This window comes from Nicotiana sylvestris, chromosome 2 (genome assembly GCF_000393655.2).
Source record: "Nicotiana sylvestris chromosome 2, ASM39365v2, whole genome shotgun sequence".
Taxonomy (NCBI): Eukaryota; Viridiplantae; Streptophyta; class Magnoliopsida; order Solanales; family Solanaceae; genus Nicotiana; species Nicotiana sylvestris.
This window is the reverse complement of record NC_091058.1, coordinates 134,664,469-134,686,631: the sequence shown is the minus strand read 5'-3', so window position 1 is coordinate 134,686,631 and position 22,163 is coordinate 134,664,469. Positions and strand designations below refer to the sequence as shown.

The following is a 22,163-nucleotide window of genomic DNA, read 5'->3' as shown; positions in this document are numbered from 1 at the left end:
AAGACAACACCTCTGAACACGGTACGAGCCCCATGACCTCGAAAATCACTACAAAACAGTTTCACATGACTAATAAAGGGTCGTGATATCTGCACCTAACCGGATATCACAGCGCAGATCTCGCCCGATGTCGGTAGCATATCAGTAATTGACATACAGGAAGGATTTTTTCCTTTTTCAGAATTGTACTAAGGGTAAAACTCTCATACTATATAAATGGGAAGATTTTTATTCAATAAATACGCTATGTAACACGCATATCATGGCAATATAAACTTGTTTTCTCTGCTTCGTAGTTATTGAAAAGTTCTAATTTTAATTGTAGCTCTTCATACCTGTTTGGTTCCGAATCGAGGGATGAACAATTGTTAAGCTTAGAATCTGAGCCCGAACTCAACATCACGACTGGTTTGATTATTTATTTATATCTAATTCATTTATCTAACATTCTTGATCATTTTATTGAACCAATCCACATATCTTTAAAACCGCGTATAAATTCAATTGTTATTCATTTTTAAGGGTAAACAGTTTGGCGCGGTGGGGGCTAAGGATAATAGTGGTAATTTGATACAAATTTTCATATCGCACTCTATTTTATGCTTGTTCTTTAAGTTTTCAATTTTAGGTTTGCTTAAAAATGTCAAACTCTTAGTTTGCTCAGTTGAACGTTGAGGCTGAGTCTAGCCATCATGGCGAAATGAATCAGCCATGCCAACCTCGATCTCGATCCTCGTCAATACACGAAAAGGGCGTCTTGCTCGCCCTGTGAGTGAGCTTTATCATCTCCCCTTGGAAAATTCGGGGACTGTATAGGCGGAGCAGGTGATCGAGGGTGAACCAAGGAGATTCAGTGTTATTCGTAAAATAACAGAGAAGGATAACAATCCTCCAAAGAGACGGGTGGATTTGCCCAAGGCACACCTCGTATCTCTTGCAAAAGTCCAAAACAATTGGGTCTACCGGGCCTAGTATGAAGGGATAATTGTAAACATTTAGATATCTCTCAACATGAATGGTGATGTCGTCCTCAGGTTTGGGGATCACCATATCCTTACCTCCCCATTTATAGTCCTCTCGGAAAATGGGGAGAATATCTTCAGTGATAGAGCATATATATCTCGATGCTCCCTCACCCAGATCTTGTTTTGATGAGGCCTTCTCGACTTTGAAGTCGTCTGTAATTGAGCAACCCCTAGGTATAAAACTTTTCATGGGGGGCTTGGGGGAAACCTCGGGAGCAACCACCTAGACATTCACAGCTGGATGGGAAGATGAAGGGGCATCCAGCTGAGGAACTAATTTAGAAGTCTTAGCCATCATAAAATCTGGAAAATGTATTAAAATTTGAAGAAGATATATGAAGATTTGAAGTTTAGAAGTGAAGATATGAGGTCATGGGTTGAAAACTCCAAGAAAATGTATGAAGTTTTGAGGTTAAAGCTCAAGGTATGAAGGTTCAAGGAAAAGAATGTGAAGATTTGAGAAAGTCACAAGATTTTGTGGAGTTCGAAGGTAAAATCCAGGGTCAAAAAGTAAAGGAAGTAGAGCTTATATAGGAGGAAATTAACGATGCTTCATATCCGGAGGCAACCAGTTATTTAACGACACGTGTCTGAAGTCAGAACGACGTGACTGATGAGATATTTTCGTCTTATCCTCCATCTTGGTTGTAACGTACGAAGAAAGGAACCGAGGTTTGATGTTTTATACTTTAATTCCACACGGGAGGGGGTGATTTGTGTGGTGTCCAATTTTTTGCCTGCACAGATTATAGAAGGACTTGGTTCTTCTATGTGTTCCTTATACTACTATACGGAATAATAAATGCAAAAAGTAAAGAACACAAGTATTTTTACGTGGAAAACACTAAGCTCAAAAAGTGAAAAAACCACGACCTACCACCTGGTAGGATTTTCTCCATACATTCACTAAATCATTGAGCCAAAATAGCATTTACAAAACTCTCGTAAACCTAAAGATTAACTCTAACCCTTTGTGGCAACCAGCTCCAAGTTGTTGCGACAACTTCAAGTTAACTCTAACTTGAATACAACACATAGAGTACCTAGTATAAATGCTTCTAGATAAAGCTGAAAGGTACAACTCAGCAGCTCTACTACAATTGAACTAAAATAAAAGACAGACATATGGAGCCAGTTTTTCTATCTGATTCATGTAGATTCAGGTTCACACACTTGAATCTAACTGGAATCGCTTGCAAAACCCCTTGCTATTTTGCTCTCAACTCTTGCTTAACTTCTGCGTTTGTTTGTTACCTGTAGAAGAGAACGAACTAATATTTATTGAGTTAGTAGAATATGATTAACTAGAGTTCCAATTCGATACTCTTCTTTGGTGGATTCTAGTTATCTTCAACTTCTAACTCCTAACTTATCTTGGATAGAGTTCTCTTCACTTAAGGAGCTCTGCTCCTTATCAAATATGCAACATTTTCATTCAGGAGATATTCAGTATAACCATTTATGCTTATCTCCTTCACGTGCATGTTTTGTGCTCGAATCTGCCCGTATTTGTATACACCGTGGATGGACCTGATTCATGCGTATGTTTCTTTGTCAATCATCAAAATAAACTTACTCAGGCCAACATGGTTCATCTATCGTTTCCCATTGTTTCGATAAACCTGCTCTCTAGGAAACAAGGGGACTATCTATATACGGGTAAAACCCGGGGCTAAGGAATACCCTGGTTTTTCGGTGGGGGAAATGAAGTGAAGACATGATTACATGGGATCGGAATCGAAGCTGAGAATTTCTCATACTAAGGACCGAACGGAGTGGTCGCCACCGGGCCCAATAAGACAACACCCCCCGAAACCGGTACAAGCCCCATGACCTCAGAAAGAACTACAAACAGTTGCACACGAGTAATAAAGGGTTGTGATATCCGCATCCAACTGGATATTACGGCGCGGATCTCGCCATGATATTGGTAGCATATCAGTAATTTGCATACAAGGAAGATTTTTACTTTTTTTAGAAATGTACTAAAGGTAAAACCCATCTACTATATAAAGGGGAAGTTTCTTATTCAATAAACATATTGTGTAACATGCATATCAAGGCAATACATATTATTTTCTCAGCTTCTTAGTTATTGAAAAGTTCTTATTTTAACTGTAGCTCTTCATACATGTTTGGTTCCGAATTGAGGGCTGAACAATTGTTAAGCTTAGAATCCGAGCCCGAACTCAACATCATAGCTAGTTTAGTTATTTATTTTATCTCTAATTCATTAGATTTGATCATTTGTATTGAACCAATCCACATATCTTTAAAATCGCGTATAAATTCAATTGTTATCCATTTTTAAGGGTAAACATAAATAATATAATAAATGGCATCCTACATATAGTACTACACTTTCATTTTCAATTATGGGGCATAAATGGGAAGAACGAAATAGGAATTAAATTTAAATAATATCTATTTACTGATGTCATTTGCAAAACACATTAATGATTTTGCCAAGGTATTAATGAAATGCTTCCACGTCCAATCTCTAATTTTTCGGCAGAACAAAATAAAACTAGCAGGAAAAGTATATCAAAACAAAAACCTTTTACCTAATGATGTGAAAACCCAACCATCAAATTTTCCAAGGACTGATACCCTACATGTATGTTCGATTTTTAAGCAAACCAAGGTTTGAATATTTTACTTATAAATATTAAAGGATGGTGACATCAGCCCCACCGAACGTTAGATAGGTTACTGGTCCAAAAAGTAAAAAAAAAATAGATTTTTTCATAAAGCACCATCTTTTAGCCCTAATTAGTTATTTATAGGTACCCTTTGTTATATTACTTGTTATAGATATTTTTTATGTTTTCATACAATGTATTTCATGTATTTAAGCAGTTGTATTCATTAATACAACAAAAAAAATAGGCGTAAAAACGGGAACTCCAGCTAATGGGTATTTGTATTTATCTGTATTCAAGCTTAATACAAATAAAATACAGTAACATTTTTGCGCAAATTCTGGGAAGTTAAACTTGTTAAAAACGGAAGGAAATAAATTCACATGATAGTCTCCTAATTTAACTCAAAGAAATAATACGAGTACACATTAATCTGCCCAAAGAAAGCAGAATAATCTTCTCCCTTTTTTCGTGAAAAGAAGCAAAAAACAAAGCAAACACTTACAGAATTGCATATTTCATAGCAAATCAATTTTGAATACATATCAATACAACTACAAACACTTACAGAAGACTAAATACAGTAACAAGGCTAAATACATATTAAAAACTAGATACCACACACATGACATAAAAAATAAGTAAGCTGAATACATTTGAATACATTTGAAAACTTACTGGAAAATTGAACAGTTGCAAACAAAAATACAGTTGAATACATTGCATATTTCACAATGTAAAAGAGAGGGAGAACGTGTTTAGGAGTTATACAGTAATTAGGTGAGAGAAAATACAAAAAAGGAGAGAGAAAAATATTGTTTAGCATATATGGTGCCTTAATTGTAGGATGAAACTATATTTAGATTTTTTGCTATAAAGAATAAAAGGTATTTATAGAATGTAATATTTTAAAATGGTATTTATTTAATATAAATAGGGTACTAATGTATTCTGTAGGTCGTAAAATTTCCTTAAAAAAACATCAACTTGTATTAGGAGCAATGTATTTTTTTTATGTAACGATTAGAAAAAGAGGATTATTATCATAACAATAATGTCAAATGTTGTCCATTTCAAAGGTTGCATTTATGTTACACACGAGTGTATATATCAAGTTCCTTTTTAAACGAAATAAAAGCCTTTTCATTGTTTAGTTATGCACAATCAATCACATTTGATAGCCTCCAGATAGTGCACGAGTTTCAGTATAAAATACAAATTACTCTCTCTGGTTCACAATAAGTGTCCAATTTGTTTTTCATTTTGGTTCAAAATAAGTGTCCAGTTATGTAATCAAGAAAGAATTCAATTTGTTTTTACAAAATAACCCCTATGTACATATGCCTAAAAAGTTTTCTTACTCCTCACATTAAATGTTTAATTAGGGGTAGTTTAATCATAGTAGGTATTATTGTATAGAATTTAGTATTTTCTTAATGTACGTGCTAAAAGCAAATTGGATAATTATTGTGAACCGGAGGGAGTATTATGAGTATATAATACTCCCTCCGGTCCACAATAAGTGACTAATTTGTTTTTTTATTTTGGTCCAAAATAAGTGTCCACTTATATAACCAAGAAACAATTCAATTTGTTTTTCCAAAATTACCCTCATGTACGTATTCCTAAAAAGTCTATTACTCCTCATATTAACTATGCTGCAACATTTAATTAAGGATAGTTTAGTCATACTAACTACTTTTGTCTAAAATTTAGTATTTTCTTAGTGGGTGTACTCAAAGCAAATTGGTCATTTTATGTGGACGGGGGAGTATGTTGTTTTAATATGTGATCGAATAAAACAACGATCTCCTGCGAAGCGGCATTCAAATTTCAAATATTGCAAATTGCTTAGCACTAATTTTTTAAGCTTCATAGTCTACTCAATGGGAAGGATGAGAATTTTCTTGATTATTTTCTGCTATTGTGGTTCCTACAGATGCGATTAAGATATATAATATTTGAGAAGTAACTGCAAAAATATAATATTCCACATCAGATATGTAAATTATGAAGATTCCAAATATTTAATATGTTGACTTAATATTTTTTAGGTAGATCTATATATTCTTTTTGTAAATTTAGAATCAATATTTGATAAGAATCTGAAATATCCAACTCGATTAATCTGAAATCAAACTAAAAAAATTCGATCCAATCCCAAATTATTTGAATTAGATTTGGATTATCATTTTTTCAATCCGAAAATCACAAATCCAAATTATAATTTTTATTTCCAATTCAAATTGCCCGAACTCTTAGAATAGAAGGGAGAGACTTCTATTCCTTTCTTCTCGTTTCTCCCAATTGTCAAGTTTACTGGGTGAAATTAAAAAATAGTCAGATTTACAAGTGATAATTGAAAAATAGTCACAATTTTAAAAGTAATCGAAATTTAGCTAGTTTTCATGTAAAGATAAATCTGAACGAAACCACTGCTCAAAATTCGGAAAATATTCCAGCATCCAGTATAATATATTGGTCCAGCATAATATGTTGGAAGTTCATACGCAGGTGCCCTAATCTCCAGTATATTATGTTGGAACTTTCCATGTGTTGTAGTTCCAGCATAATATGCTGGAGGTTCATACACAGGTGTACCAATCTTCAGTATATTATGCTGGAACTTTTCGTATTACAGCAAAATAAAAGCTATTTTTTAATAACTTTAAAAAAAATATTGATTATTTTTTAATTACTGGTCCAAAAACTAGCTAGCTCGTGCTATTTTCACAATTTTACTAGCAGATTGGAGCTGGGTCTTAGGCCTGAGGCCTTACCCGAAAGCCTTATTGGTCCAACCTTGGGTTCAAAAGTGAGCAGGGCCGGCAATGTATGGCCCAGTCCATGTGGGAGCTGTGGTCCATGTGGGACATGAGGTGTCAAAAAGTGACACGTGTGCCACAGAAACGTAACAGAATAGGCAAAGAGGGTAAGGAAAAGGAATATGGAGAGAGGTGGCGTGAGAATCCTACATATTGATTAGCTAGTTTTAGTGTACGCATCGCATTAATTAATATAAAATTTATATAAATTATTTAAAAATAGCAAGGAGGTTAAACTAAAAGCATCGTATGTTCAAATGATGAAAATAAATATTATTACATTGATGTTAAGAAATTTAGTTCAAAGTAATAATATGAAATAAGCAAATAGACAAGAATTTAGAGAGAAAGAGAGGAGAGATTCTTATTTTTTCAAGTGTTTTCCAAGTGTGTTACAAAATGACTTCTCATCCTCTATTTATAGTACTACATAAAGGTATACCAAAAGAATTCCATAAATATGTCATTAAGCATTTGAGATCATGATGGAAGATCATGGGGGAAGTATTGGAGTTACAACTATAACTCCATAAGTATTAGAGTAGTGGGAGTTATGGAGGTAATGGAGAAGAGTAATGAGTATTACTCATTTGGTGATTATGGACATCCACTATAATTATATTTTATAATACTCCCCCTTGGATGTCCATAATAATGTACCTCGTTAAAATCTTACTAAAAAAACCCGCGGGTAAAAATCTTAGTGAAGGAAAAAGAGTACACATATCTTGTAATACGCATTGTTTGTTGCCTCGTTAAAAACCTTGCTAGAAAAACCTAGTGGGATAAAACCTCAACTAAGGAAAAAAGAGTGCAGCGCATATCTTACTCCCCTGATGAAAACATCACTTTACTTTTTAGAAATGACACATTCCGATCTCGTATACCAGCTTCTCAAATGCTGGGGTTGGTAATGATTCATTGAACAGATCTACCAAATTATCAATCAAATAAATTTGTTGAATGTCTATATCACCAATCTGTCGAAGATCATGTCTGAAAAGAACTTTGGTGAAATGTGCTTTATTTTGCTGCCTTCAATATATCTTTCTTCCAATTGAGATAAGCAAACAACATTATCTTCAGTATTATTGGAATCTTCTCTTCAAAGAAAAGTCACATGTCTATTATGTGTTGAGTCCCTTGCTTTATCAATTGCTTATCTTGTCATGACTTGAATAAGTATCAAAATTAACTGCCTTGTAAAAATGATAATATGGCAATACTCTCATATGCAAATAGATTGTTTGAAGAATGAACTTCAGAAAAATGCATGCATTTGCATAACCAACAAAATCTTGGCAATATTTGTTAGAATAAACAAATCTGCATCAAGTATTCCTTTTCAAATATAACACTAATTGTATTCCAATATCTTCACATAGGAATAAAACTATATCTTGCTAGCATATTATTATACTCATGATTCTAGCCAGATATATTAGTGCACCAATTGCACTAGACACAAAAACAAATCTTGTATGCCATGATCGCTCTAATCTACATAAGGATTTGCCGAAGCTTTATTTAATAAATTTTTTGGGAACCTTAATATGCTTCAGAACAATTTAAATCCTTCAAGGATTTTCATTATATGCATATCAAATGTATTGTCAGACCAAAATCTGAAATGACTCTATTCACCACAGGAGAACATCTTTCCATATAACTATTACCAGGATATGTACGAAAATCTTGTGCCATAAGTCGTCTTTATGTCTATCGACTTGATTTTTCATTTCACTTTTTGCACAATGGACTATCCGTCCAATTTTATATTTTTCAGGTGAAGTCAATTTTCATTACGTATTTTTCATTTGGCCAATCATTTATTCATCCAAATTTCATGACAGATTTGAGCTCAAGATCCTCGTCAATATTAATAATATTGAGCGCTACATTATATCAACAATATTGTTGACTATCATTTTATATCGGTTCCATCGTTACCCAATAATGACATAACTTATAAATCTCTTTATCTCATTATTTTCAGGTACCTGAGCCTCTCCCATGAGGTCTTATGAAGTGTTATGTTATGGTGCTCTTATAAAGCAATTGCCTCCTTATTATGACCATCTTGAATATTTGCTCCTCTCCTTTTTCAAGGAGTTTTATCTTTGGAACCGATTAGTCTATTACGCTTCATGCGTTCCATAGACTATGTCCACCATGGACTTTATTATATTTGGAGCATTAGTAGCTGAAATATGACATTTAGTTTTGGGTCAGCAAATGCGCATGAGGGTATTTTGTAAATGAATTATCACTTGAACTTCAAGTTCATATTTTCTTGTAGGAGGATCTAAGTGTACTCATAATAATTCATTCCATGTATTACTTTTTTCAACTGCTCATTTTCTCCCCCTAATGTTGGGATCACCAACACATATCCCCAACCTTCTTTGGGGACCAATCTTTATGCATTATGGTGGCACAATTAAATCATATAGTACATTCATATTTCTAGAATATTTGGTTCCTGACCCTGAATCAATTGTGATGGGGAGAATGTATCATAACTTGTTGGCTAGATGCGTACAAATACTGTTGTATATTAAATAATACACTTCATACAAAATTTCTATTTGGAGTTTTATTCTCACAACCAATGGTTTAGCTCTAATTGGAGGCATATTATTTCTACTAAACCAACTTGGATTTAAACCAGCATTATCATCACAATTTACATTCTGGAATTGTGCTCTAATAATTTGAGCAAGTAACCTTGCAAAAGCCAAATTGCAAGTTGATAACCAATATACATGTGACCATAAAATAGATGCATCTATTAAAATCATATAATAGTATGGCTTTCTATGAGATCTATGTTCTAATACGACTTCAACTTTTAAAAAATAAATTTTTCAAGTTCAAATACTCTATTTTCTATCGAATCAGTGAAAAATCTCAACTTTTTTTTTTTTTTTTTGGGTAGGGGTATTCTGTCTTGGATATGGAGCAGATTTTTGTTCCACTGCATTACATTAAAATGAAGAAGAAAAGGTAAAAATAAGAGGAAATTGTTTTCTGCTTAGTAAATGAACATATTTGGGAGGAGTTAAACATATAAAATGCTTCCATCTCTAACGATAGATTATAGATTTTAGGCGGGTAAAAATGTGAGCACATGTGTTGATCTCTAATGGTAAATAAAAAGAAAAATAAAATAACAAAAAAAGGTAAATGTTAATATTTGTAAGTTGTAACTCTCAACAGTAGCACCCAAATTAATATATTTTGGAGCATTTGTAGAACAAGATTCAAAATGAATTAATCTGTGTCTGTTACAACTGTAAGTCAGATGATAATCAAAAGAGTAAGTAATACTAATAACAAGGGGTATTAGGTAAAAAATTCACGGTGCGTCATATTTGTGATGGATTATTATATGTCGCGGAAGTAATCCCAGTATTAAAATCATATGTAATCTAGACAACTAGCATAAATGGGATTTCACGGGTTACCTCTTGAAGCGTGAGTAAAACTTCTCTATCATGTGAGCCTCTAATTCCACAGCAACTCAATGAAATCTCAATCACCCGCACGATCACGATCTCCGAACGTTTCATGGTCTTCTACTGTGTTACCTAAACAATATCTGAAAATAGTAATTTCGTGTGGGCGAAATTTTTCTAGGAAAAAGGGGCTGAAATTCGGCCACCAAGTCCTACTTGCTCTAGGTGGAAAATCTTATGTATTTTATAGCACAAGTTTTAAGGGTTAAAACTCTTTTCCAAAACCTGTTGGGTTTTCTTTTCCACCAGAAAAATGATTCCTTTATTTCCTATTATTTAGGCACAGTAGGGACCACAAAATTTAATTAACAAGGCTCTAATTATGGAATTAATTTTTAATTTTCGAAATTAATATCTACCATAATTAATTACGAATTATTCCACTAAAAATTTGTAATTGTACTTCTTATTCAATTTCGAAATCCATCCATTAAATCTTATTTAGCTCCCCATGTTAAGATTCAGTTACTAATCAACTAAATTAAATTACTGACCATTTAATTTATTGATTATTTTCTTTAGACTTTCGCTTCACTTATTTCATGTGTCAGATACAAAATTCACCGGTTGGGTTTACACATGAAAACTTATAAGCTTTCATAAAGGTGTATCATCAATCTCTAAATCGAGACATGGATCCCATCAACTAACTATTACTTCGCCAATGTACATTATTATTATCCAATTTACCAGGCATATTGACCCACGAAAGATTCTCGCCTTTTAATAAATCAAAACAATAATAATGTACACAACTAATAATAATTATATCAAGATTAAGAGTATAAGCACATTTAATGACTTGAGAGTTTATTTTATTAAGTTAGTGTAAAATACTTATTTCTACTTGGTCCGTTCAATACATACAAAATGTACTAACACAAGAAGTTGGAATTAAACCATTCTCATAATCAAGATAAATTATATTTAATCTTGTTCTACAATCATCCATGATGGTTTGTCCAATTCCATTATTAGATTGTGAACTCAAACTTTATACTTATAAGAACCGATGATTTAATCTTCCGTGTATAAGCTAAACTTTATACACTAAATCATCTATTATATAAGCAAAGGACACAGACTAATATATGATCTATTTTAAAACTTTATTAAAATTGAATAAATAATTATTCCATAATAAATATTATATCTAAACCAAACACATGGTTAATAGTACATATCCCAACAATCTCCCACTTAGACTTTTATCCGTGATAATTATTAAAATATACTATATCCAAATGCATGGTTAACAGTATATGCCCCAACAATCTCCCACTTAGACTCATTACCATGCATCTACAACTTTCTCAGGCATTCTTTTATATGACTATTAAAAGTCTTCACCAAATAAGGTTTTGTTAAAGAATCTTGTCAAGCTATATCCGATGCAATATTTGTCCAGTAGTGCTTTGTCGTAACTAACTAGTTTGGTATTAAACTTTTCAGGGATCATGTTACCGAAACTATCCCAAGAGTGTGCACCGAACTATGATTTTCTTTAGCATTCTGTCACTATAACGAAGTACTACTAATATAACCTTCATTACCTTACGATATTGAAATATTAGTGACTTCTTACTATAGTGTTCAATGTTTAAACATCACTCCCACTCGATAGAGGCATATCATGTCTATTAACGTTCTCTCACTACTTAAATGCAATGGAACGTCAATTCCGACATATGAGTTTTGATGTTCTTGAACATCTAGTTATTTCTTTGCCCAGTTCCTGTAAAAATAGTTTACTTCTAGGAGCATATTTTATTAAACAGTCCTTATCTAGGAAAAATGCATTTGTTTTAATAATTGCCTTATTTTCTTTAGGACAATAAAATAAAACTCCATTCATTTTCTTGGATATTCAATAAACATGCACCTATCCATTCTTAGTTCCAACTTACATATTCGTTTTCCCTTTCAACATATATGCGGGACAATCCTATATCTGAACATGTCACAGACTGAGCTTACATTCAGCCCACTGTTCTATAGATGTCCCAGGTACTAACTTAGAAGGAACTAAATTCAGAATGTAATTTGTGGTTTTCAAGAAATATTCCAAAAATAAATAAGGCAAATCTGAATAACACATCATTAATCTATCCATGTCCAAAAGAGACTTATTTCTTCTTTCTATAGTCAATTGAGATGTAATCTCTTATTTTGATAAGTAACAAAAGAACTCTTTAGAGAGGTGCTCGCCACTACAATCAAATTGCAGTAACTTAATATATTTTCTTGGTGCTTCTCCGTTTCAAGTCTTAAAAATCTTAAATTGCTTAAATCATTAAGACTTACGGTGCGTCAAATAAATATATTAATATTTTGAGTAATCATTTATGAACATCACAAAATACTCAAAACTATCTCTTACGAGTATGTTCATTTAACCATACAAATCAGAAGGGATTCATTCTAGCTATCACTAGCTTTATTTCCTTTTGAAAGGAAACAACCTTTAGTCAAATTTCCTTCCAAACAGGATCTACAAGTTGGTAGTGCCTCTACTTTCAATGAATCTTAAGGTCCATCCTTGACCAAATTGAAATTCTATCCAGATTAATATGACTTAGACAAAAGTGCACAGATAAGTTTTACTCAATTTTGAAGAACACATTCTCTTATTAGATAGACTAATATTATTCTGTTTAGGAGAGACATTAATATACAATAACAAGATCATGCATTCATGTACCACAGGAGATAAAATGTTTATCAAGCTCAATAACTCAAGAGTTATTCGAAAAATAAAACAAATATCGCTCGTTCCCATTTAACTTGTAACAATTTTTTTGAAAACGTTTAACTGGCACCTATGTAGCGACATTTCATATTTTACCCTTTTTTCTTGCTTTTTATGCTTCTCTTCTTGTCCATCAGAAAAGTTTTATGGGCTATGTTGTACTTGCTGAAAAATCCAACAGGGTCTATGCTTTTCTCATCATCCGCCGACGATCCTTTTCGTACTTGCTAGTTGTTGTTTGCGCCATAAGGCGAGTTTAGCTTAAATGTGAAGAAATTCGAATTGAATTCGTTAGAGAGAGAGCATGGTTGATGCTAATTAGGGATATCTATGGTTTAAGAAAAGAAGATAAGGTATTTACTCCAGAGATATGAAGTTAGGAGTGCTTCTGGTAAACTTCAGATGCGTTTTTGAAGTTGCATGGAAGTTATAGAATAACTTCAGATCCGATTTTTTGAAGTTAGATTGAAGTGACAAGAACTCGATATTTTGAAGTTGCATTGAAACGATGTAATAACTACAGATCCGATTTTGAAGTTGCACTTTGAAGCGATAGAAAAACTTTAAATTTATAATACTCTAAATTTGTATCTTCGGGGGCAAATTCTGAATTATACTTTGAAGTGGGTAAATTTTACAAATTTTATGCAATGTGGGTATGACTTTAATGATGGCCAAAAAAATCAAGTATATCTACACTACCTCGGGATAGGCAGTAGCTTCATCTGCATCCACAGCCCATTACATGAAGCCCAAAAAGGTTAGAACATATGCTCGATAATTTAGGGTAAAGTACACAAATAGTCCTCAAAATGCATTGTTTTCATTTTTTGTTCTTGCTTGAGCAAAATTTCAAATTTAACAAGTGTTGCCCCTCTTTTGCCCCATGAGCTACACTTTTAATTTTTGATCTTAAAGTTCTGCCCATGAGACAAGCAGGGTCAAAAGTTAAATTATCGTATTTTTGCAATTTCTTAGATAATTAAAAAATCGCGGCCCACAGAAACTCATCCCGAGTCTTTAGAATTTTGCCCTAGATAATGGGCTTAGTCCCTTTATCTACTCATCGTGACCTCATCGTGACTGATAATTAAAAAATTGTCACAATTTTAAAAGTAATAGAAGTTTAGCAATTTTTTCATATAAAAATAAAATCTGAATAAAAGCACCCTTAAAAATTTAGAAAATATGCTTAAGTTTTATAATATGCTGTAGTTCCAACATAATATGCTAGAAGTTTATAAGATTCAGCGAAATAGTGGTCCGTGTTATTTTCACAGAATTTAGCCTTATAATGGGCTTAGTCCCTTTGCTTTACTCTTTGTTATCTAACCACGGCGTTATCTGTTTTTCGCAAAATCGTCGAAATTCCTAAAGAGCGGTATCCAGGCACACCACCTGTTTGATATTTGCCGTAAATCCTTGAAGTTCCTAAAGAGCTGTCCACGCACACCACCTGTTTGATATTCTGTCGCGTCACTTTACTCCTCATCTCCTTCCTGGTAAAAATCCTGAACTTTTGTCCTCGTAACACCTTTCAAATTCTAGTAACTCTTCTGTTCCTTTAACTACATTCTTACCTAGCTTTTCTTAGGTTGTCATTTGCATGTAAGCTATATGTACTTCAACCGATTGTACAAAATAAACAGCACCTTTAATAATTTATCTTTGCAGTTTCGCCGTTTCTTGAGAACCCAAAATGTAAATAAAGTAGATTTGTATTTCCAGAGAGCGAGACTTATTGATTCAATCAGACTCGCTCTTCGGTCTAATTCTTCAGATAATCTTATTCCCCATCTCGAGAATCCTACTTTGGACTCTTTTGTAGTCACTAATGCACTTCAATCAGTTCCCTCTCCTGATTCAGCTCTCAGTTTGATTGAGAATCTCAAAACAATTCCCCATTTCGCGCATACCCACAATACACTTTATGCATTGGCCAAGGTTCTTGCTAAGGCGCGAGAAACTGCTAAACTCCAAGCCCTTATCAATGCCATTAATATGGGCAAGTTTATTAATGTTGCGCGTGTTAGTTATATGGATCAGATGCGATGGTATGCTATTAGTAAAGAGTTTAATGAGGTTGTTCGTGTGTGGGACGAGTGGAGGACAACCCTTCAAAAGCATCCGTGTACTGAGTCTTATAACATTGTAATGGGATTATGTGTTCAGTTGGGTAAGGACAGTGATGCCGTGAGGGTATTCCATAGGATGATCGAAGAAGGGGCACTTCCTAATTGCAGGACGTACACTATTCTAATTGAGCATCTTGTTAGATCGAGAAAGTTGGATTCAGCCATTGAGCTTTTCCATATGTTGCCTCATGTTAGGATGAAACGGACATTAAAGCAGTATTCTGTTCTAGTGGAAGCATTTAGTATTGCCAATCAATTAGATGTTGTCAAAATTTTGCTTGATCAGATGAAGAGTGATGGAATATTGCCTGGTCAAGCTATGCTTTGGTCATTGCAGCAGATGCTGGATGCCGGTTATGATGCTGAGACAAATGAATTGCTAAGGGACATGTTACCGGATAGGAGGATTAAGAAGATAGGTTACTCTATGGACAGTAGTGAAGATGATAATGATGATGAAGATGAAGATAAAGAGAGTGACTGTAACCATACTAATGCTGTGGATCAACCTCACCTGAAGCCATGGTTGGATCCAGCTTCGTTAGCTAATGCTTTGCGGAACTGGGGAGCTGAGGAAGTGTCAGCACTGGAGGAGGCAAAATTAGTTTGGACGACTAGGTTAGTTTGCAAGATGATCAGGAGCTTCAAGTCAGCAGAAACAGCTTGGCAATTCTTCTGCTGGGTTGCTTGTCAGCCAGGATTCATTCATGATATATACACAATTTCAAGAATGATCACAAGATTAGCTCGCCAAGGATGTGTCGATTTGGTTGATCAACTTTTGTCCAAGGTTGAAAGAGAGGGCATTCAATTGTCATTCAGCACGATTCGGTTAATTATAGATTTTTATGGGATTTCTGGTAATGGTGATCCCGCCCTCAGGGTTTTCAAAAGCATTAAAACAATCTGTGGTCCGATATCTAAAAGCAGCCAGTTGCTTCTGTACTCATCTCTTCTAAGGACTTTGGTAAAATGTAATATGAACCCGGACGCCTTAAATATTCTCGAAGAAATGAGTTTACTCGGAATTGTTCCAGATTTGCAAACATATTCTGGACTAATGAACCATTTTGCGCTTCATGGAGATATAAAAACTGTGCAGAGGCTTTTCGGGATGGTTAGGCAGAGCGGTATAGAGCCTGATGCTTATATGTATAAAGTTCTCATCCATGCTTATTGCAAATGTGAAAGAGCTGCTCTTGCGCTCAGGGTTTTTGAGGACATGAGGAACTCGGGGTTGTTGCCTGATGCTAACACCAAACAGTTGCTTGTCAAGAGTCTCTGGAAGGAAGGCAAGCTCCGAGAAGCTGCTTCTGTAGAAGAGAGAACTGAGGAAATAAGTGATGCTCTTCCCGTTTCTTTGGTTGGACATATGTTTACAGTGAGCTCTGCAGATCTTTCAAGAGTGTATAACATTTATTCCAATAGTTTCCAGTCGACATGCAGTTGAAGGAATTTGTCAGTGATCAGGATATAGAGCTGCAGTGCTTTTCCAGGTCAAATAAGCAAGTGTCCTCCTTCATATTTCAGGTCAACATCATCAAGTTAACTCTTATTAAGGAGGTCTGGTTATATGTTTATAGCATTTTGATTATGTTGATCAGAAATGAAAGCGTTGATCTTTGTAATGCTGTTGCTGAAAATCATGAACAATCAACCAGCCTTTTACTTGGCATCTGACCAAAGATCCTAGTTGTCAATAATGCAGCTGTTTTACTTATATATGTGGTGATATCACAAATCACTCATTTGCTAGGGTTTTGTTCCTATGTTGTATCTTTCTACTTTGTAATCAAGATATGCTCGTGATATATGTGTTATCAGAGGGTAGAGCTTTTGCTTTTTCGTATGCTCTAGGCTTTTTGCTAGTTCATCCCAGGGCCAACGTCCACATATGGTGGATGCCCATTTTTCTGTTTTTAAGACTTAAATTATAGTTTTTGCATTGTCATTAAGGACTTTCTTGGGTTTTTACCTTATTTGTTATTTCCATGTAAAATTAGTTTTCAGAGATTCTCAAAACTTTTATCCTGGAAACCTAGCAGCCTTCTGTCTCCCATATCATTTCAGTCGGAAGGAAGAAATCTTGTCAAGAGAGGACTCTTCAGTTAGTATTTGATGAAACTTTTTAGTATAAAAGATTGTTAATGACGTCCAAGTGCTGGTTAAAACAATGATATTAAAGAGTTAAATTAATTGCGAAGATGGGAGAAGCCATTTTCCTCCTTTTAGTGAAAAGTGTTTAACTTGGAACATATTTGTTAGCAACCAAGCATCAGAAAACGACTTATTTCTTGAAAATATTCACCGAAAACTATTCTTCGTTATACCAAATACACCCGGAATATCTCCAAGAAACTGACAATTGTAATTTTTGCTTGCGTTATTATGTCCCTTTCTCCTAAGTAAGAGAGTGACACAGGCTCGACTTGCATGTGTTAAGCATATACCTAGGCTCCTAGCATCGACAACCACCTCTAAGACTTCATGCGTATCTCTAATTTTTTATTCTTAGTTGTTTACTTTCTGAACTTTGATAGGAAGGGGGAATCCGTGCCGTCTGGATTTGGTTCTAGCATTAATCTAATAGCTGAAGCTTCCATAGAAAAGGTTTGAAAGGGAATGTCATAGTCAAGGAGAAAGTAATGATTATATATACAAATGATTTCCTTTTGCTTGTTGAGAATATTTTATGAAGCATTGTTGCATAGTGACAGAGACAGCTGCATAGAATATGAGAGTAGGCAGAGAAGACAAGAGGGTATCTCACAGACAAAGCTACAAACAAGGCCTCCTAGACAATATTATATCCTTCCAAACTTCAAGAATTTCTGTAGCTTTCAGATTAACGTTTAATAAATCCCTAAAATCAAACTCTTGCTCGAGCTACCAAATAAACTTTCTAGCTGGTTCCTTGCTATCTAAGCTTGCAGCAATGGGAGTTCCTCTTGTCTCCTTGTTTTACAACCTTTTCCTCTTTCTCATACTTTCATCCTCTAACATAACTGCTCAAACATCTAGTACAGACACAGACTTTTCGTGCTCGATAAACTCTTCATTGTCTTGTGATACTTATGTCACATATCGTGCCCGTCCACCAAATTATTTTGATGTGGGAAGTATCTCCGATCTTCTTGAAGTCAGTCGTTTAAGTATAGCTAAGGCCACAGGTCTAGTCCCAGAGGATACCGAGCTATTCCCTGACCAGCTTTTACTTGTACCCGTTAAGTGCTACTGCAATGGTTCTCATTATTTCTCCAATGTCACCTATCAGATCAAGAAAGGTGACAGCTTTTATTCAGCTTCAGTAGGAGCTTTTGAGAACCTTACTAACTATCATGTGGTGCAAGATATGAATCCAACACTAGATCCAACCAACTTGACAGTTGGGGTGGAAGCTGTTTTTCCTTTGCGTTGCAAATGCCCTGCCCATTCTGATCTCGAAAAGGGACTTCAGTACCTTGTTACTTATGTGTGGCAGCCTTGGGATGATTTATTGCCTGTAAGCAATATGTTCGGAGCATCTGCAGCTGACATTCTGGCTGCAAACAATTACAGAAATTTCACTGCTGCAATATGTCTTCCTGTCTTGATACCGGTAAAATTTCCTATTATTCTGCAATCTTATCCCTCTCCTACGAGCAGTAGAAAATCCAAACGTGGATGGATCCTCATTGCTGTTTTAAGTAGTATGGGGTTTCTTGTAGTTTTCTCATTGTGCTTGATGGTATACATGCGTCTTTTACACGAGAAGAGGAGAACATTAGCCCGTAATACTTCTACTCTGGAATCTTCTGATCTTATTCAGACCAAGAAAGCCTCCAAAAATGAAATTTTAGAGCATAAGACCATTCAAGATAAGCTTCTTCCTGGAGTTTCTGGCTATATTGGAAAGCCAATAATGTATGACCTGAAGATCATCATGGAGGCGACGAGGAACTTCAATGAAAGATACAGTATAGGAGGATCAGTCTACAAGGCCACGATCAACGACCAGGTTGTAGCTGTCAAAAAAACTAACCGAGCCTCAGAGGAATTGATGATACTTCAGAAACTGAATCATGCAAATCTGGTGAAAGTAATGGGCGTTTCATCAGACAATCACGGGAATTTCTTTTTGGTATATGAATATGCTGAAAATGGTTCACTGGATAAGTGGTTGTTTCCCGGATCATCTGCTTCTGGCTCAGTGGTATCGCTCGGTTGGAGCCAAAGGTTACATATAGCCTTGGATGTTGCAAATGCTCTGCAATACTTGCATGAACATAGTCAACCTAGTATTGTCCACATGGATATCCGAACGAATAACATACTTCTTGATTCAAGGTTTAAAGCCAAAATTGCAAGTTTCTCTACAGCCACACATGCTATCAACTCAATGATGCTGAAAGTCGACGTGTTTGCTTTTGGGCTTGTGCTCTTGGAGTTGCTTTCAGGGACGACAGCAATGGAGTCAAAAGAAAATGATGAGATACTGATGCTGAAAGAAATTAAGGGAATCTTGGATGTTGAAGATAACAGAGAGGAGCAGTTTAGAAGGTGGATGGATCCCAAGTTGAGCTTTTACCCTATTGATGATGCTCTAAGCTTGGCTGCCTTGGCAAAGGCGTGCATATCCGAGAAACCAACAGAAAGGCCTAAAATGACAGATATTGTCTTCAACCTCAGTTTTCTTACTCAGTCATCTTTTGAAATGTATGGAAGGTATTCAACTTCAGGTGAAGCTGAGGCGGCTTTTCAGATCGTCAGTCCAGTAATAGCTCGTTGACTTAAAAGATGCAGAGTAAATTCTTTGTCAGTTCATCTCAAATTTGTAACATATTCTGGATTATAAAGCAAGAGGAACTATAAGCTCTCTCCAGCATATATTTCAAATTCGAGTTCTCATGTGCAGTTATTCCCTGTATTTCTCTTGCAGCTATAAAGCAGTTGATATTGTAAATTCTTGTGTACGATGCTTTGCTAAACCAGTCAATTTTAAAAATAAGTGAAGAGCAATTTGATATGTATTTCAATCTTTCACCCTCCAAAACAAGAAGAAAAACTATATTCTGACAGATGTTAAAAACCCGTTCTTATTTATTTCAAACTTGTTCTTTTTATATCTGGGATCTAAACGATACATGATTATTTTGTAAACTAGTTCTCTAATTTTTTGCATCCGTCCGTATTTGATCAAGGTTGATGTTATTTTTCCCGACCAGTGTTTCCAGGTCGAGTCCTATATATGTATGTGTGAAAAGTAAGCATAGAAAATGCTATATATGCATTTTAGACCCAACTCTATCAACTCACAACCCACAACGTCCAAATTCTGAATCTATTAAAAATAACCTCTTTGCTCCTCCTTATTTCAGTCAGAAGAATCCCAAATGGCCAAATGTATAAGAAATCCGTCCTCAGATTAACCTGACTAGCTTCAAGGCACTCAGCTACATCTTTAGAAATCCATGTTCTATGAACCCAAAAACAAGAGCATCTATGAACCACCTAGAACATATACTTTTGTAGAGTTGTTTAGAAGTTGTGACAAAATTTCCTACTTAAAAACAATACCATTCAGATGTTAAAGAGTGAATTCCTCTCCATCTTGTTATAGATTCGTTACTGTATTACTACAACGACATGTACTTGCATCCAAATTGTGTTGAGTTGGGCATGTCTACCTCACATATAGCTCTTGCGGAAGTTCGATTTGATGTCCTTTTTGATTCTTTCTTAATATACAAAGGGAGGGGTCAATGCCTAATCCGGCCACAACACAAGGCGGTTTTAATTGAAAACTTAACAAGATGAGATACTTGATAATGCTTAAGCACAATAGCAGTGGTAAATCCATAATTTAAAGTTAGTGGATGTGAAACATCACTGCATCCACTGCTATTTTGTTGTTGTCAGTGTGAACTTAAGTATTAGTTTTAAATTCCTTTTCAATTATATACTATGTTGCACTCACTATCCAAATACTACAACGTCCCTGCACCATGGCGGCCAATTGAATAGAGATGGTTTATCTATAGGGAAAAGGTCCAAATTAAAACAGCGGACAGCAAGGTAAATACTATTAACGTTTGCTTTTGTTTTGGACCTTTATTGGAAAATGGCTCAAAGGCTTAAAAGATTTTCTAGCAAATAAGTTTATTTAGACTCAATTTCTCTCACCTCTATTTACTTTAGAGTTTAACTTCTATAAATTGATAGTGTAAAAATTGTTTTACACAATCAAGTTATCTGAGAGATTACCTGGAAAATGATGTTACTTAGAAAATAAGGCAGTCTCTTACAATTCAACATGTCAAAGTGCACTAAAAGCCTAAAAATGTATGATATGTTAAACCTTAAGTTTTAATGATGATAGATTTGATAAATGGTAATGCTAATCATATTCCAATCCGTGCAGGAAAATATATCAAAAAAAGAGAATGATCCCATAAAAGAAAAAGAAAAGGAATGCCATGAAGTGTCCAAAGGGATCAAGAAAAGAGAAAGAGTTGAATGAAAATCAAATAATATCCGAGATCAAAGAGAAATCAAGGGACCAACAACCAGACAACTCAGCATTCATGAAGATCTATCGCCCAAAAGGAAAGATAGAGAGATCAACTCTCAATCAATATATTTGCCAAAGAAACCCTTAGAAGAATATGGCAAGCACAAGGATGGAGATTGCGTTTGTTATATGAATCCAGTCCTCACATATTGACTGGATTCAGAGGCATCCCTTGGGCCTATCTCCTAGAAAAATACTTGCCTCAATAAAAGGAATATCTCAAATCTCGCTCACAATCGGTGAGATCTTCAGAACTCAAGACATCAACCACTGCCTATATGAAGAACTCGAAGAAGGAGAGAATAGATGTGCAACTTCACATACAAAGTTTTCTTCATATTTCTAGTTCTTAGTCAAACACTGTATTCTTGAGTTTACAAGTGTCATAAAGATAGAGAAAAAGAAAAACATTCAAGGGATTGAGTCAAGAAGTTGATATAAACTCGTCTATTTCTCGTTGGTGGTAAATGAAGGAAAACCACCCTCATTTTAACGAACTGTTTTTGAAAATCTAAGAGAACCCTTGTGACCCAAGAAAACTAGATGTAAGTACCATACCGATACATGAACCAGTATAAAACTCTATGTCTTATTTAAGCTTTCGTTTGTTAACTTTCTTCATCTCTATTCTGCTCTAATCTCTTCTCTACAGGAAAAAGAGTCAACTAATATCAGACTTGGTCAACTAATTTTTATTTAGTACAATTCATTCCCTCTTG

The 22,163-nt window shown here is 34.8% G+C and overlaps 2 protein-coding genes and 1 long non-coding RNA gene across 3 annotated transcripts; all 3 read left to right on the top strand.

The window, feature by feature from the left end:
* The first annotated feature begins 14,061 nt into the window (after window positions 1-14,061).
* LOC104247826 (pentatricopeptide repeat-containing protein At5g66631) lies at window positions 14,062-16,987 on the top strand. Its single transcript, XM_009803949.2, has one exon. The coding sequence runs from the start codon at window positions 14,377-14,379 to the stop codon at window positions 16,342-16,344; it is 1,968 nt and encodes a 655-aa protein (XP_009802251.1). The 5' UTR covers window positions 14,062-14,376; the 3' UTR covers window positions 16,345-16,987.
* A 686-nt stretch (window positions 16,988-17,673) lies between these two features.
* LOC104247825 (serine/threonine receptor-like kinase NFP) lies at window positions 17,674-19,691 on the top strand. The gene has a single exon (XM_009803948.2). The coding sequence runs from the start codon at window positions 17,830-17,832 to the stop codon at window positions 19,660-19,662; it is 1,833 nt and encodes a 610-aa protein (XP_009802250.2). The 5' UTR covers window positions 17,674-17,829; the 3' UTR covers window positions 19,663-19,691.
* Window positions 19,692-20,808: 1,117 nt separating this feature from the next.
* Window positions 20,809-21,912, top strand: LOC138886399 (uncharacterized). The gene is made up of 2 exons (XR_011405118.1): window positions 20,809-20,948; window positions 21,295-21,912. It is a non-coding gene; the product is annotated as an uncharacterized lncRNA (long non-coding RNA).
* Window positions 21,913-22,163: the final 251 nt, after the last annotated feature.

Coding starts and splice junctions, on each gene's coding strand:
- LOC104247825 (XM_009803948.2), top strand. CDS start 17,830: ATGGGAGTTCCTCTTGTCTCCTTGTTTTACAACCTTTTCCTCTTTCTC.
- LOC104247826 (XM_009803949.2), top strand. CDS start 14,377: ATGTACTTCAACCGATTGTACAAAATAAACAGCACCTTTAATAATTTA.